Below are 15,897 nucleotides of genomic sequence, written 5' to 3'. Positions count from 1 at the left end.
TATGTGTTTTTAATCCAATAGTGGGTGTTTGGCTGCAGGTCCAGAGTGGTAGACACTAGGGTCACAGGGATGGTGTGTACATTTAGATTGAGAGTCTAAAAGTCAGAAATCAGCTCTGTTTGACTTGGCTGAAATGGAAGAAAGGGAGAATGGAAGGGGGATGTGTACAGGGGATGGTATTGAATGGGATGGAAACATAAAGCAGAAAGTGTAAAAAAAATTAATTCCTGATTAATCCTGATTGTAAAAGATGCCATCATGTCAATGACACAATTGCTCAGATACAGGGGGGTGAAAACCGGGGGGTGAAATAGAACAAATCAAAAAAAAAATGTATCCATTTGGTTTGGAAGTTCACATCAATATTATACTTTGAACTTATTTCAACTGGAGTAGCCTGGAGTAAACTGACTCCGGTCAAGTCAACACAAAGGTAAATCAGATGCCAGGACTGCAGTAGCGGACTGGCCATCTGCCTGTGTGTGCGTTACTGCATACTTCTTTTCAGTTTCTCTGGTGGGTAAAATATTGAATACACACACATTCTGGATGATTTGCAAATGAAAAGTTTTAATGGAAAAGTATATATTCATCACAGGAAGTATTTTATCTGCACATAAGGTATAGAAAGTTAATATCCACTCTGAGGCCAACATCAGTCTTGTCATCCTCATGGGGGGGCATTTCAAGCATTGTTTCAAAATGTTTGCATGTTTCATTGAATAGTGGCATTTCTGTTTATAGGATATTGGCGACATTCTCCTTGCAGATCGCTAGACAGGTATCATTTCCATTAAAGTCAACAAATCCTTTTAGATTCTCTAGATTCTCTGTCCCACTCTTACTGTTCCTCCTAGAAACCTTCATAGAAACTGGGATTACTGAGGAGGACACTTGGGGGGGGGGGGGGGGGTCTTGGGCTTTCAATCTGGCTAAATTCCACTTAGCCTATCAAAGGGCAAGGTGGAGTGCCTACCATCTTGATTATGCCTCTCCTATCCTCTCAGATCTATACAAGTGTATAGGGTCTAGTTTCTTGTTTCTGGACAAGGCCAAAGATTTCCCAATCAAGTGTTCCCCTCATTAATTCCTGTTCCCATGAAGGCCTACAGGAGGAACACAGAGAGACTGTCTGTGACTGGGACAGATAAACTAGAGAATGTATAAAGAGAAGGGACAGAGAATGTGAGGCCGTGAATTGCATGAGATTGAGAAAAAGAGCAATGACACCAGGACTGTTTGTATCAGAAGTGAAAACACTGATAATAGAGTAATTCAATTTGACTGAAAGCCATATTTATACTCAAACAGAGTAAAACGGAAACACTTGAAATGTTGAAATGTTTTACTCATCATCCTGCTCTGGTTTCTCCATTGTCTCCTTGATCCAGTCTAAGTAGTTCTCCACCTTGGTGTAGTAACCCTTAAACTGTCTCTCACCACAAGGGGAGCCCCAGGACACAATGCCTTTCAGACGATACGGCCCTCTGTTGTTCTGGTTGCCAAAACCTAACTTGGGGAGGATCAACGGACCCCCACTGTCTCCACCACAGCTATCCTTTCCCTCTGCTCCTGCACAGAACATGTTCTCAGTGAATACCATACGCTGGTTCTCCCTTGTCATAGGTGTATCCTCACACTTGGTGAGGGTGTAACCTGCCACAGGTACATGATGCAACATTTGGGTTTTGGCAAATCTATCAGTCCCCCCCCACCCTGAAACAGTCCCTAGTTGGTCTACCTTCAACCCTCCATCGACCTCAGGCAGACAGATGGGGATGACAGTTGGCCCTAGCTTCACCCTAGAGGACAATCTGATGAGAGCAATGTCATTGTCAAAGTTAGTGTGTTTGATATCAGGTATGCCTTTCACATAATTGGGGTGAATGATGATCTTCTCTGCTACCATGACAACCACATTAGACTCTGTTGCTGTTGCTGTTAGCCCGTCTACCACTCCACCGAAAAACGTAAGGGTGTTCTGCTCAATTCCATCCACTACATGAGCAGCTGTGACGGCCCACCGGTCGCTGATCAGCGATGCCCCTCCTCTTCGGGGTTCTTTGAGCAGCAGTTGCCAGGGTAACTCTCCCAGATTTGCTTTCCTGCCCCCCATAATCCTGGCAACGGCGACAATTTCACTTTCTGTCTTTCCACACACTAAAAGACATTAAAAAAAAAAAACTGATTATAGACAGAGAAACACCCTTTGGCAGTGGAGAACATCAACTGTAATGGAATGACATTGTGTGGCATTACCCTCAGTGCATCTCGGCAACTTCTCTTCACCAGAAACTGATTTCCAGATACCACTAGCATCACAGGTATATGTGTCTGAGAGAATAGGAGAGAGGTCAGAGGAGGAGGAGATACAGCATGCTATATAGGATAGCAGGTGAGATACGTTCTATAGAGTGGGGTTGTAAGGATGGGGGGGGGGGGGCTTCTTTATTCTGACCAGAATGCTTTTTGGTGCAGTTCCTTGTGCACCTACTGTATGCAACCCGAATGTTCAGCCTTTTGACTTCATAATCCCCATCATCATTTAAACACAGTATTTCCTGATGTGAGGGGGGCAGCACCTTCATTCTCTCCATGCCACTGGCATTGCAAAGCCAAATAGTAAGTGAACGAGATACGTAGGTCTGTCTGCCTGCTCACCTTCTCCCTCCAGTGTGTAGTATTTGGATTCACACTTGAACTGGACTTTGTCACCGAACAGAGTGCTTGGATTTGGATCTACCAGTTGAAGGACCTCATTGTCCTCTGCCAGTGGATCTCCACAGTTCACAGCTGACGAGAAGGAAGAATGGGAGATGAAAAGCATTCCAAATGAACTCTGAGAAGGCTGAGCTGGCTAATCAATGGATTCTGTCTTGTGAAATACAGCCCTTGTTGAGACTCACGTTCACAGTGGTACATGGGACTCCACACGCCTGTCCTCTGGCACGTCGCTTCGTACTCTCTGTTCAGGCTGTCGCTTCGTACTCTCTGTTCATACTTTGTAAAGAGAGAACATAATGACCACGCATTGACCAGATGCTTTTTTGTAATGCACATTTGATGAAGATAGACCAGACTGCAAGACTGTACTGACTGTGCTCAGAACGCTTCCTAGGTCACAGGTCACAATGACTTTGTCACCATGCTGATAGTCAGGTTGCTGGGGAGTCAGGGTGGAGTCAGAGGTCACAATCCCTGGGCAGGTCTTTGCTACAGTGAAAATCAGCAATTTGTAACAATGTAAACATATTGCTTTCAATATGACTGCTGTAATTTCTACAGTATGTACAGTATGGTAAATGCATCCTTAAAGCCTTTGGGACAGGAGGCAGCCCTACCTGTGGTTCTGTAATGGAGAGTGAACCCGTTGTTGGACCCTCCCCCATCGGAGGTGAAGAGAATGCGGGCATAGTGGGAGCCGGTGAGGAGGGGGGAGGAAGGGGGGACCTGGCCACAGAACGGCCCCAGAGTCTCAGAGGAAGTCTCAATCTACAAAACAAGAGAATACAAAGTTCAGAATAGGACAGGATGTGTGTCAGCAACCCGTAACAGTGAGTAATACCCTGCTACAGTTCCAAGAACTATAGGTCTAATGTCCTCCACTCAAGTTGAAATAACAGGTGCAGAACTGCTCAATATTAAAACTACAGTATCTCTCAACTTCACATGCTGTGTATGTGTGAAGTGCTGAGGGTGATGAGGCCACACTTAACATTGTGTGTATTTCACTGCACTACTGACACACACACTATTGACACACACACTACTGACACACACACGGTAGGCCTAATCACATTTTTATGACTCATATCCGTTCTTCTGTCCCCTCTTAAGGGCAAGAATTTTTCCTGGTCAGGTAAAAAAAACTCCTGGCCCTAAGTTTAGTCCAGGACCACCTACCGTCAGTGAATCCACACACAGTCCGTCAGGCCCCTGCTCCACGTCAAACTCCCCAGTCAACTCTAAGACCAGCTGCAGGTTGTCCTCCACAGACAGGGTATAGGAGCAGTGGGAGTTCTCAGCATACACACCTGGCCGAGACGGGCTGGACACCACGCCCCTCAACGACCCAGAGAGGTCCTCAGTGCAGCTCACTGTGGTACAGACACAGGATCAGTGACAGTGACAGTAACATCATCACCAGCAGGCAGAAGCAGCTTTATCATCATCATCATCATCATCATCATCATCATCATCATCATCATAACCAGCAACTTCATTCTAATAAGAACATCATCATCATTATCAATATCATCATCATCATCATTGTCTTCTTCTTCTTTTTCCATTTCCCCTTAATCTCCTTCTCCTTACTGTCACAACAACCTCTCTTTTTGTCATCAGATTTCTTTATTTCACTTCTATATTTCTTTATTTCACTTTCCAATGCTGTTCCTCTTTGTCTCATTGTCAAATGTTTTCCCATGTCTCTCTCTCTCTCTCTCTCTCTCTCTCTCTCTCTCTCTCTCTCTCTCTCTCTCTCTCTCTATATATATATATATATATATATATATATATATATATACTCCAATGTATACTCAATGTGTACAGTACCTGTGCAGGTGTGTCCGTCAGTGTCCAGGTAGTAACCAGGGTGACAGGTGCAGCGGTAGCCTCCGATGTAGTTGTGGCAGAACTGGGTGCAGGCGTTATCAGGGTCATCCTTGCATTCGTCAAAGTCTGAGGATAGACAGGTTCAAAGGTCAGATGATGACATAACGTGTGAAGGAGAAAATCTACACACATCCTCAGGCAGAGATACCATCTCCTTCTTCTCCTTCTCCTCCTTCCCTCCTCCCCCTTTGATCCGTTCCTCCTTTCTCCTTCTCCTCTCCTCCTCACCTTGCAATGTGTAGAAGCCTCTGAAGCCAGTGTGCCTCTTGGTGTTGGAGTAGTCCGAACGGAAGAAGAGAGAGAGGCAGCCATCCACGGAGGAGAAGAGAGAGGGATTGACGGAGGAATCAAGCTCCTCAAATGACATTTGACCGCACAGAATTTCTATCTGCTTTCCACCCGCAAAGATCTGAAAGAGGACAAACAGATTGTCCCATCGTACATTCAAACAGTTCACATGACTTAAAGTTTATTGCTTTATAAATCACAACAAAAAAAAATTATACTGTAGATTCCTCTTAGAATAGAGGCTACCTAAATCCTACTTCACCCATGACCTTTAACCCCAGGTGCTACTGACCTCCAGGGCATCATTCTCACAGCCGTCGCTGTCCTCCATGTCCAGGTGGGTGAGGACGAGGGCCAGGACATGGCCGGGAGGGGCACACCTGCTCCAGTTCATACTGGCCATCGCTGGGTAACCACGGGGATAACCTGGAGACTCCACCCACCCTGAGAGCATGGACCAGGCATAGTGGGGCAGGAGCAGCAGACAAAGACTGGGGGGGGGGGGGGGGCAAAAAGTAAGAAGATAGTGAATTAGATAGTAAAAGAGGAGGGAAAGGGTGAGTTATCGGAGCGAGATATAGAAAGAAGTTACAGACAGAGGGGAAGTCAATTCGACATGTGCGCGAAAATATGGTTTACAAGTATGAAACTGAAAATCACAGCGGTAACATTAGTCAAAAGTCATAAGTCATATATTGTTTGTCATGTGGCTTTCAATAACGTACTGTAGGAGGATGTTGGCTGCATTAAATGTCCCTTCTAATCATTGAGAGGATCAAAGATAACATACCTTAATCTCAGCATGATGAAGATCTGACCAGGTCTGCCTCAGCAATTAAACAAACCCTGTCTTTCCTTCCCCTTTCCTGTTATTTCACTTTTATTCTCTTGCTCACCCCGTCCCTCTCTCCTCTCTCTCTCTCTCTCTCTCTCCTTTTTTAAGAACTGCATTGTTTTGCAAAAATAATTTGGAGTGTTTTTTAGTCACATTGTTTATAGGTCAGGGGGCACGAGGGGTGACTGAAAAAGAAAGAGAGAGCGAGAGACAGAGAGAGAGAGAGAGAGAGAGAGAAAGAGAGGGGGGGGGAGAGAGTAGAGAAAGAAAAGGGAGAAGAGCAGAGGAGCAAGCAAAAGAGGAGAGGAGTAGGACTGGAGTATAGAGATATTTGTTTTCATCCACTTATCTTAAAAATCAAAACAAATCTCTTAACAACTTCAGCTCAACAGCATCACAGCACAATAAGGACACAAGTTCAGTTAAGACAAAGAGGTAGAGAGTGAAGGGAAGGGGTGGAGTGGAGAGAGGAAGTATCTATTGTGTTAGTTTGTGTTATGTTTCATATCTGAACATACTGATCTACTAAAAGCAAAGTCTGTGCCAAAAGCGGCCACTCAAACCCTCATTTGTAGCTAGTTTACAGTTCAAAATAGTAGACCTCGTGCTGAGAGGAGGGGCAGGAAGGAAAGAGAAGAGAGAGAATGAGAGAAGAGAGAGCAGCGAGGGGCATCTGGGTTTTCCACTCCGGAGGACAAGAGAGGAAAGAGGTGGGTGAGACTGTCAGAGGAGAGGAAGAATAACTCTTCACACGCAGAGAAAAGAGCAAGCTGAAAGAGTGAGTGATACTTCAGCGGAAGAGAGAAGTGAAATGCAAAAATAGAGAAAAGAAAAGAGAGAGAGAGAGAAAGAGAGAGAGAGAGAGAGAGAGAGAGAGAGAGAGGATACACTGTACACTGATGCTGAGACAAGAGAGGGGGTCGATATCCTGAGGAGGAAGAAAGATCCACTGAAACCTTTCTAGACAGGACTGAATCCTGTCTTATAGGAGAAATATAGGAGACAAACTTTACAATATTATCGAAAGTGTTAAGACGATACACAAAAAAGGAGGCTATCCATCAAATGGACTAGAGATGACTGGATTGAATTGTAAACCTAAGGAATTCCGTCATAAAGAGAGATGCTGTGACATCTGTCTCGCAGGTGAGTTTTGTTAACTTCTGTCTGTCTAAACTGCAACCTATACAGTATAAACATCTTCTGTGGACACACATCTATTGGTGTTTCCACATGCTACCTGAACAAGCACGTATGTATGGACAGTATCCTACTACAGTATGTGACTTCAGCAGTGTGAACACAACTGTGTTGAATGTGTTTAAGTGTATGTATATATGGGTGTGTATGGTTGATTGAAATTCTGTCTTATGATTTTCTTGTTCTCTCACAATTTAAATCTCTCTTACCGCCCCCCCCCCCCCTCTATCTCCCCCCCTCTTTCTGACTAACCCCCCTCCAGGACAGTATGTTCGCACAGCCTGTGACAACTCTACAAAGACTAAGTGTGAAACCTGTATACATGACCACTTCACAGAAAGCGAGAACTTCATGTTGAAATGTATAGCCTGTAGGGTCTGCGATTCCAGTAAGTAATCCCCTCCCTCCCTCCATCCCTCCCCTCCCCTCTCTGATCATACTATCGTTCTCCGGCCCTGTGTTATTATAATCATATCATGGCATTTCCTTTCCAAATGTCCTCCTTTTCCTGTAACTGTGGGCTCGGCAACACCAAATTATCAGCTATCACTAAACAGATTTTAAAAAAAATCCTCAAAAATCACTATCCGATTTGATCTGTGGAATTTGTGAGTGACTTTTGAAACAGCCTGAAGAAGCAACTGAAGAAGAAACCTTGTTTCTAATTCGCTAAACAGACTGTGGAAAGTTCAACTCTTTCAAACATTTCTTTTATAAAAAATAAAAAAAACTGCAAAAACATATGAAACGGACATGGACAGACCCTTGTAATCTCCGTTGTTCATCAACAGATGACTCCCAGAGAGAAACCTTTGGCTCAATCCTTAATTAACGGATAGCTTAGTCTGGTGTGGCCGGGGCCTGTCTTTCTTCCACCTCCTCTGTGACTCTTCCACCTGTCTGTCATTTATTCCATTCTCTTTCCCCCTTCTTTTTCCACCTCTCTCCATCTCCCTCCCTGGCTCAATTTTCTTGCTCTTCCCCTGTCTCTTTTTTTCTTTCCTTCAACACCCATTGTTCCCCATCTCTTCTCTCTGCCCACCATCTCTCTCTCCCTCCATATTCTCCCCTTTCTGCGTTGATATTTCTCCTCCTCTCTCAGACAATCACCAGAGGACGTTCAGTCCGTGTAAAGCCAATAGGAACGCACAGTGTGAGTGTGTGGCAGGCTACTACTGTGAGGACAACGACTGTGTGCACTGCCTACCTGTGACCCAGTGCCCTCTGGGATCAGGAGTCATAAAAGGTGAGGCACTGCTTCCTCTTTCACCTGACTGGTGGATACCAGCATCAATCATGTCAGTCCATTCAGTTCAGAGTTTGAAAAGAGAATTTGAAAAGCAATGTTTATTCTCAATGAGGATGCTTCAATTCTTGAATTGGAATGACAAATAACTTATTGATTTGAAATAGAATTGACATTGACACAATGTATACATTATTGCAATTACATATCTATCCACAGTACTTCCACTTGCAGATGCCCGCAGGAGAAACACAGAGTGCGCCCCATGTCAGTCCGGGACCTACAGCAATGTTAAGGACGCCGTCTCACAGTGCCACAACCACACCAGGTCAGAAACGTTAGAGCTTATTGTTCAACCTCAACCCAAATCAGCAGACCTCAACCCAAATCAGCAGACCTCAACCCAAATCAGCAGACCTCAACAGACCTCAACCAGGGTATTATTCAGGGGGATTGACATTTTCAGAGCTTTATGTAACATGACAGAGCACATTTGATTCTCTTACAGTATATCTATCTGGGTCCTTTCTAGATAGTTTATTTCTATCTGCAAAGCACAACAGTTCTTCTTACTAACCACATTCCTGGTCATTACTGTATACATTGTTCCAGATGACATACTGAGCTTGTGGATTTCCTCAATTTTGTTTGTCGTGTACTATAGCATTAACCTCAAACATCACACCTACAAACTCTACTGTAAATGTTTCCACTACACACTACCCTTCTCTCTTCTCTGCATTCACCTCTTTCCTTTTCCTCTAAATATGTCGAGACCGTTTTCTCGCTCGCATGTTGCAGTATCACTCTCTGACTCACACAGACTCTCTCTCTCTCTCTCACTAAACTTTTCTAGCTGAGTCCCAACTTTATAACCTCCTTTTTATCCCCTCTGTCTCTCAGGTGTGGGGAGTTAGGAAGGGAGATGATAACGGCCGGGACTCCAAAGACTGATGCTGTGTGTGGCCCCATAATACGTAGGTCTCATATTACCACTTTTTACTGCCATATACTGTAGGTTGAAGTGTATTCTAAATAACATTTCCCCTGCCTTAAATCTTTTCAGTGAACTTTATTGGCAGCAAAGAAAAAAATGCAGAGATGTAAAATACAGTTCTCTCAGAGTGATGGTCTCTCTCTCTCTCTCTCTCTCTCTCAGAATGTTCCTGGATATTACCTGGCAGTCTGTGGGCGGGACTAACAGTGACCTCAATCCTTATAATCCTCTTCTGCATTTTCTATTGGCGGGCTAAGCGCCAATCATACATGACAGGTGTGTATGTCATCATTGCAACCATGTGCACTCTCTCTCTGGCAAACTGGTTTGTCTGTTGCGTGGGTACCCAGCGTAGTTCAGATCTGAATGCAGTGAATGAACTGTACATTTTGTGTGTCTCCTACGCAGTAACAGTATGCATCATGCATAGATGCAAGCAAGATGAAAATAAAGTCACTGCATGTCTCTATAAGAGTTCCCACCACTTCCTCTTGAGTCAGTAGATATCAGGACCGTATGATCTAGAGTGAACTGCATACGTGCCGTTCATTTGTAATGTCCTGAATAAACAATGTACAGTGTATGTGTTTACCAAGCACCTCACTGACTCCTGAGAAGCTCATTTAAGAGGGGCTTTATTGTTTCTGGGAAATGAAGTGAACATTGTTGACTCAGAGCTCATCTGCTATGTTGTCCAAAGATCATGTGTCATAATAGGCCTGAAAAGCCTCAAGCCAAAATAGATCATTTGAAAACAAAAGCGGATTTGATTCAAATCAAACTGCATACTACTGATGTTTGAGTATCACTGAACATGAATAATTTACATTTCAGTCACTTCATGTGCAGACGTGGATGTATTCTGTTGATGTACTGATAAGAGAGCCTGTGCTGTCTTCCCTTATGAAATTAGCACGTACATATTTCTTCAATGTGGTAGACTAGAAAAAAACCACATCCTTTTCAACGGTAAGCTTGACACATTTCTGAAGAGCCACATGACATTGTATTGTGTCACAGGCAGCTAACTCATACTGAGAAAGAGCTGGGTAAATTACAGTGGCATCACTGAGTGGTATGATGTGACACATTCTACTTACTAACAGTTACAAGGAAGGAAAGGGGGAGGGAGAGAAGAAAAGAAAGAAGGAAAAGAAAGGGATAGAAAGAAGGAGGAAGAAGGAAAGAAGGATAGAAGTAAAGAAGGAGGCTTTTATTAAATATTCCGAACAGCGCCATAATCACTACTCTTAATCTGTTTGACAGCCTTATCTAGAGTTCCTGGTATGTCAGCAGGGGCTGCCCCTTCTACCTACCCAGAAGAGCTGCCACTCTACTTCTCTGAGAACAAAGGCCACTACCAGGAGAGCTTCGATCAGAAAGGCACTCAACCGCTCTTCTTCAACCCAGGTTAATGCCCCTCAGTTATTCCCTGACACACTTTTTCCTCACGTTTATTCATCACACTTACTATACATGTCTACAGCTCTCCGCCGTATCAGTGCTCTGATCGTTACTGTGATTGCCTGAAGCACCTAGAAGAGATGTTCTTTAGTCTCCACGGTCCATATCATCAACCATCAATATGAGTAACTGTTGCTTTTGTCACTTCGCAAATTCATAAATGCTCTTGTGTCATTGAGATATTGATTCATTGTTAACTCTATGGAAAAGATGGGAAGAGGGTTAATGTTTAGGTATTAACCTCCAGATTATTGTGGTATATACAGTGTGGATCTATATTTTCCAAGGCTTATTTTAGGATGGATGATGGTCGTTGAGGGGGTCGGTACTGATGTCCAATTTATTCCCCAGCTGAAATACAGGGGTATTCCTGCACGCAGGACTGTGACGTTGAGAGTGATGGCCCTACCATGACAACAATGACAGTATCAGAGCGATTTGGCCAATCAAATCACATCAACGGAATCAGAGAAAATGGCACTAGCTCCTCCCCCAGAATACTATCAGAGCCAGAGGAGGATGAGTGGCCTGGGTCATAATTCTGTCATAAATGTTGACTTTTTACAGAATATCTATTTACATAAAATGAGTTGTAGTGGAAGTAATGACCTGGGAGGGAACAGGTGAGCAGAGTTTCTGCTTTGAAGGTCTTGGATACAACTCATTTTGGAAGCCTTTCCACTATTTCTAAATACACTTTCGAAGTAAAAAATTGTTTATTGTCCATGTTCATTTACTATAAAAGTTCTATCAACATGCTTCAAATGTAATCCTTGAGGTGGAATGGCCATACAGAGTCACTGTTTTCAGGTTGTTCTTGGGACCCTCAATGAATGTACTGGAATTTCCTTCTCATGTCCCTCACAAGGACATGAGTTGTTGTCAGTAACTTGAAATGAACACCACTGTGATAAAAAAAAATATATATTTATAGCCATGCTGAAATATAATCTCAAAATGTGTTTTCTTTGAGCTCAGATAACACAGGATTGGAAAAACCATAAACGTACAGAGCCTATATCTAGTACATCAGACCAAGACATGAGGTTAACAATAGTTGATGAAGTGTTTGTCGCCCCCTGTAGGACTGCATGCTCCCAACTGCATGCTCCCAACTGCTCTGCACTGCCATCTTGTGGTATCGAGAGGCCCTTACAGCTAAATGTGGGCACCTCTGATATCACGGCTAAGGACGGATCTAGAAGTTACCCTTAGGCACAGGTCTAAGATCAGTTTACCCGCACAAATGCTAACTTTAAACATTATGAGGAAACGCAAAACTGTCCTTGGATCATGTAACATGTATCTTACTACGATAGGCCACAGAAACCGTCAACACAAAAAACATACATTTAAGGGGTAAAAAAGGTTAAGCCTTTATGTAAAAGCAGACGCCATTTTGTAGTGTGATATGATATATTTTGACATACACCACCAAATAGGACATTCAATAGCATTGTGATCTATGATAAAGTACAGTACATGCATTGTACCCCTTTTTTTATGTCGTTTTAAGGTAACATGATAACATTCAGATCTAGCATATAATAGTGATTAGTGAAAATAGTGATTTAGCATATAAACAAAAAGAAAGTGGTTGATACAACAGCATTCAAGGCGTATGTCTGATGCCCATGATGTTTTACAGCAATGTTGATTACATTTAATATATATTTAACTATTTTCATTTAAGAATCATGACCTTGGGTCATTGAACTGTTTTACGCTGCCTTCTTGAAGACTTGCTTGGCAACCACGTCTTGAACTCTCATCTCCTGGAGAGGGTGAAAGAAATGGAGGGTCGAGGAGAGGGTTGTGGGAAAAGAGAGTGGGAGGGAGGGGGTGTGTGTGTGTGTGTGTGTGTGTGTGTGTGTGTGTGTGTGTGTGTGTGTGTGTGTGTGTGGGTAGGGGGGGGGGGCAGAGATTGACACATGAAGAGATTTAACCGACTCATTCACAATACAAACCCAGTGTTCAAAATACAAACCGCTCCTTTTTCTCTCTCTGCTTCTTGCTTGACCCCATAATCCTGTCTTCCTTCCCTTCACCATCTACTCATCTCCACCCTTTTCCCTCGCTGCCCCTCTCCCTGGGCCCCATTCCCACTCCCTCCTCCCATTCCCTCCCTCTCCCTGCTAACTTCTTAACTCCACCCTTTACTGCCTGATCCTCACTGGTATTTCTTTCCAAACTCTGTTTTGAATTTATAAAATAAGATCAATGAGGTATTGTTTTCCTCAAGCTACTAATAACGGTATTATTATAAAGGTATTATGTGTAACTGTGAGCTGTTTCGACTGAAATTGTAAATCAGGATTTGTGTGTAATCACAAACCAGGAGGGCCATAGACCATCTGTAGCACAGGCAAAAAGATGCACTTTCAATACGCCTACCAATTCCTTCACTCGAGGAGATTTGTTGAGATCTCTATTTGGCAACATTTTCTCTCTTTTCATTATCCTTTTTCAGTGGCTCCCGGTCCTTTTCTCTCCCATGCAGAGGCAACAAATAGTGAGGAATAAAGGGGCATACAACCCCTTTCTTAAGGGAACCCACTTGTCCCTCCCTCCCTCCCTCACACACACACACACTAAGGTAGTGAACAATTTCCATTACTAATCTAATTTGAATATTCCTATCTTTTGCACGGGTATATCCATGTCAGCATCTGTTTTCCTCAAGAATCTTTCCTGGTTTTCTCCCCTCCCCTGACCTTCTGGTCACCTCCTTTCATAGCCCTCCCCTTTTATTTAATTTCTATCCATTATCCATCTATCCTCATTCTTTCCATCCTTACCAAGTGTAACAGGTCACCCTCCAGCCAGTGTGTCCATCCTCTTCCCTCCTTCTCTCCTCTCTGCACACACACCAGTTGATCCCCATTCCAGTCCACTGTCGTCTGCAGACAGAACAAAGCATTGTCAGCTCACATACGGGACATCTCCTAATCCACATGTCCTAATCCACTGTGGTTTGCAAAAGAGGAGTTACCAAATCTGTTACTCATTCATTCATTAATTCACACGCGCACACGCACACGCACTCTCAGTCCACTCTGGTCTGAAAACAAGCAACAGGGGGTGGTTACGACACAAAATCTCAACAGGGGGTACTCTCTCAGACAATCTTAATCAGCCACACACCTTTAAAAACGACAAACAAAGTAAACTAGTATGGCAAGTACATACACATACTGTATATGTAGTATTATCAAGCATATGAACAAGCCTAAGCAAGCCATTGTTGACACAGAACAAATAACACCAGATAATTAAGTACATTTTGTCCCACACACACAAAAAAGGGTTCTTTAGCTGAACCATAGGGTAAACCTTTGAGGAGCCATTTTTTTGGTTATTTTTTTCCCCCTTGACAGACAGACAGACACACACACCTGACAGACTCGGCCATCTACAGGTCCCAGGTCCTCAGTGAAGACTTCGCCCAGTTTAAAATCCATGTCAAAGTTCTTGAAGGTGGTGATTGTCTTGATCTTCATACTACCCGTGGCAGGATCGTGGACAATCTGTTTGCTGGGTGACAACATGCACACGATCTTTCGCAGGGCAAAATTAATATCTGATGGAGAGAGAGAGAGCGAAAGAGAGTGAATTAATCAACATAACGCTCTGCCACTCCATTAATGAGGTACTGTTGTATCAGAACCTCCAGCTGACCTGCAGCTGTGCATGTCCTTTAAATCTGCTGTTCATGTTTTCATACATCTCTCTCTCTTAGACACACACATGCTGTTAGAATGTATTTTCCCGAGTGACCCTTTAAATGTGGTTTACAGCAAAGGGGTACCAGACCCCAAGATCTCTGTTGGTAACATGTCAGACTCACTGGCGCCAAGCCTAACTGAGATAAGCCTTATGTTATGGTTTCATATTTATCACCTACTATAAAATTGACTGTAAACTCTTTGTGGTTGTCACTTCCCTGCTGCCCATTCTCCTGGACAGTTGTTTGGTGTCCCAGATCGATCTGACTAATAAACTGTCTTTATTTAACTTTCAATTTGAGTATCCACCTTCTTCCACGCATCATTGGATACTATTCTTCAATTTTAGAAACATCATGATTACGCACGCAGACTGTGGTGTGTATCCAGGGTCATTTACAGGCGAAGGTGTCATATAATGATAAACGGCACTTTGATGTGGCTGGCTCTGAAAATGGAGATGGCACCAATGACACCATCGCTATAAAGAACTGTACCTCACTTTACATCAAAGCAGTAGTCCTACGGGGAAAATACTTTCTGCTATGTAAAATAATATTACATGAATAAATGCAAGGAGGCAAAAGCACGATGTCGATGTATGCACGGTATTCATGATTACATGCTTAAACAACGTTACAATTGTTGCACTATGAATTAAGTGTTAACAAAGACACATCATCTTACCCAAAGCTGCGAGGTAGGCGTCCATATTTTCTTGAGAAACCATATTGAAGGTTCCTGTGTAATTTGGTTTAGACATGTTTGCCAGAAACTCACAAAAGAAAATTGTGCCAAATGGCTTTTTCTTCTTTGCTGCTTCTACGTCGTTTCTCTCGTGCTCTCTATCACTTTCTTTTTGCTTTTCTTTATTTCCTTCCAGACAACCCTTACCGTATTGTTTGATATTAATTACACGTCTGTAACTTGCGGTCTATTGCTCACTCCACGATTCGAAATGTTAAGTGGTGGAATGTTTTACACCGAGCAGCCGTCATACACAATGACTCTCCCCCTTCCCCTCTTCTCTCTGTCGATTCGCTGGTATCAATTCCCTGACTCAAACGATGCACAACCCTTTTAAATTCCCTATTAGTTGTCTCGCGTAAAATCTGTTTAACTCCTCCCTGACAACTCAGTTTATGCAAACGTTTCTCCTCTAATCCTCGGGTAGGTGCTGCACGGTGCCCTTTCCGCGCGAATTAAATGGCATTCTGTCACCCCCCTTTACTTTCGTCCGAGTTTGGAGAACAGACTTTGTTCTGTATACACCACATGCGGAGAGAGAGAGAGAGACGAAGACGGGGGGAAAGTTCATTCATCTCTACAAATGTTTTCTTCTCGCTGCAGCACGGTCAATGGGGATCACCGGCGAATCTGATTGGACTTCTTTGATGTTACCATTGTTAGTCGAAACACAGTAGCTCATTATAGAGATATGTCTTATATCGTTTACATTGAAATTATGTTACAAGCCTACACCATCCTTTGTGCCATTTTTTAGATGCTAATTTACTGCAGGATA

General features: G+C 43.3%; 3 protein-coding genes across 4 annotated transcripts; 1 reads left to right on the top strand and 2 right to left on the bottom strand.

Annotated features, from left to right (window-relative positions):
• Positions 1 to 565: 565 nt before the first annotated feature.
• Positions 566 to 5,798, bottom strand: c1s.2 (complement component 1, s subcomponent .2). The gene is made up of 11 exons (XM_083678674.1): positions 5,696 to 5,798; positions 5,198 to 5,396; positions 4,846 to 5,026; positions 4,558 to 4,683; positions 3,904 to 4,097; positions 3,342 to 3,492; positions 3,098 to 3,213; positions 2,907 to 3,000; positions 2,662 to 2,793; positions 2,260 to 2,334; positions 566 to 2,160 (listed from the first exon to the last, which is right to left on the bottom strand). Exons 1-11 carry the CDS (start codon positions 5,707 to 5,709, stop codon positions 1,346 to 1,348), a joined length of 2,097 nt encoding a protein of 698 aa, XP_083534800.1. The 5' UTR covers positions 5,710 to 5,798; the 3' UTR covers positions 566 to 1,345.
• A 315-nt stretch (positions 5,799 to 6,113) lies between these two features.
• Positions 6,114 to 11,406, top strand: LOC310811101 (tumor necrosis factor receptor superfamily member 5). Of its 2 annotated transcripts, none has more exons than XM_083679143.1 (8): positions 6,114 to 6,886; positions 7,203 to 7,328; positions 8,043 to 8,186; positions 8,421 to 8,514; positions 9,090 to 9,163; positions 9,346 to 9,459; positions 10,450 to 10,593; positions 10,999 to 11,406. In XM_083679143.1, exons 1-8 carry the CDS (start codon positions 6,817 to 6,819, stop codon positions 11,184 to 11,186), a joined length of 954 nt encoding a protein of 317 aa, XP_083535269.1. In that variant the 5' UTR covers positions 6,114 to 6,816; the 3' UTR covers positions 11,187 to 11,406. The 2 variants fall into 2 exon arrangements, with proteins under 2 accessions (XP_083535269.1, XP_083535268.1); XM_083679142.1 differs by having other exon boundaries at positions 6,116 to 6,886; positions 8,406 to 8,514.
• A 141-nt stretch (positions 11,407 to 11,547) lies between these two features.
• rbp5 (retinol binding protein 1a, cellular) lies at positions 11,548 to 15,509 on the bottom strand. The gene is made up of 4 exons (XM_083679147.1): positions 15,060 to 15,509; positions 14,043 to 14,227; positions 13,446 to 13,547; positions 11,548 to 12,422 (listed from the first exon to the last, which is right to left on the bottom strand). The coding sequence occupies exons 1-4, from the start codon at positions 15,133 to 15,135 to the stop codon at positions 12,369 to 12,371; spliced, it is 417 nt and encodes a 138-aa protein (XP_083535273.1). The 5' UTR covers positions 15,136 to 15,509; the 3' UTR covers positions 11,548 to 12,368.
• Between the last annotated feature and the right edge of the window lie 388 nt (positions 15,510 to 15,897).

Source organism: Argentina silus (genome assembly GCF_951799395.1).
Source record: "Argentina silus genome assembly, chromosome: 10".
Lineage (NCBI taxonomy): Eukaryota > Metazoa > Chordata > Actinopteri > Argentiniformes > Argentinidae > Argentina > Argentina silus.
Note: the sequence above shows the minus strand (reverse complement) of the source record. Positions and strands in the feature narration are given on the sequence as shown.

Coding starts and splice junctions, on each gene's coding strand:
- c1s.2 (XM_083678674.1), bottom strand. Junction 4,684..4,845: donor AGGCTTCTACACATTGCAAG/GTGAGGAGGAGA, acceptor GTCTATCCTCAG/ACTTTGACGAATGCAAGGAT. Junction 2,161..2,259: donor GTTGCCGAGATGCACTGAGG/GTAATGCCACAC, acceptor AATGTCTTTTAG/TGTGTGGAAAGACAGAAAGT.
- LOC310811101 (XM_083679142.1), top strand. CDS start 6,817: ATGACTGGATTGAATTGTAAACCTAAGGAATTCCGTCATAAAGAGAGA. Junction 8,187..8,405: donor GGGATCAGGAGTCATAAAAG/GTGAGGCACTGC, acceptor ATCTATCCACAG/TACTTCCACTTGCAGATGCC. Junction 8,515..9,089: donor CAGTGCCACAACCACACCAG/GTCAGAAACGTT, acceptor TCTGTCTCTCAG/GTGTGGGGAGTTAGGAAGGG.
- rbp5 (XM_083679147.1), bottom strand. CDS start 15,135: ATGTCTAAACCAAATTACACAGGAACCTTCAATATGGTTTCTCAAGAA. Junction 14,228..15,059: donor CGCCTACCTCGCAGCTTTGG/GTAAGATGATGT, acceptor TCTCTCCATCAG/ATATTAATTTTGCCCTGCGA. Junction 13,548..14,042: donor TAGATGGCCGAGTCTGTCAG/GTGTGTGTGTCT, acceptor TTCTGTCTGCAG/ACGACAGTGGACTGGAATGG.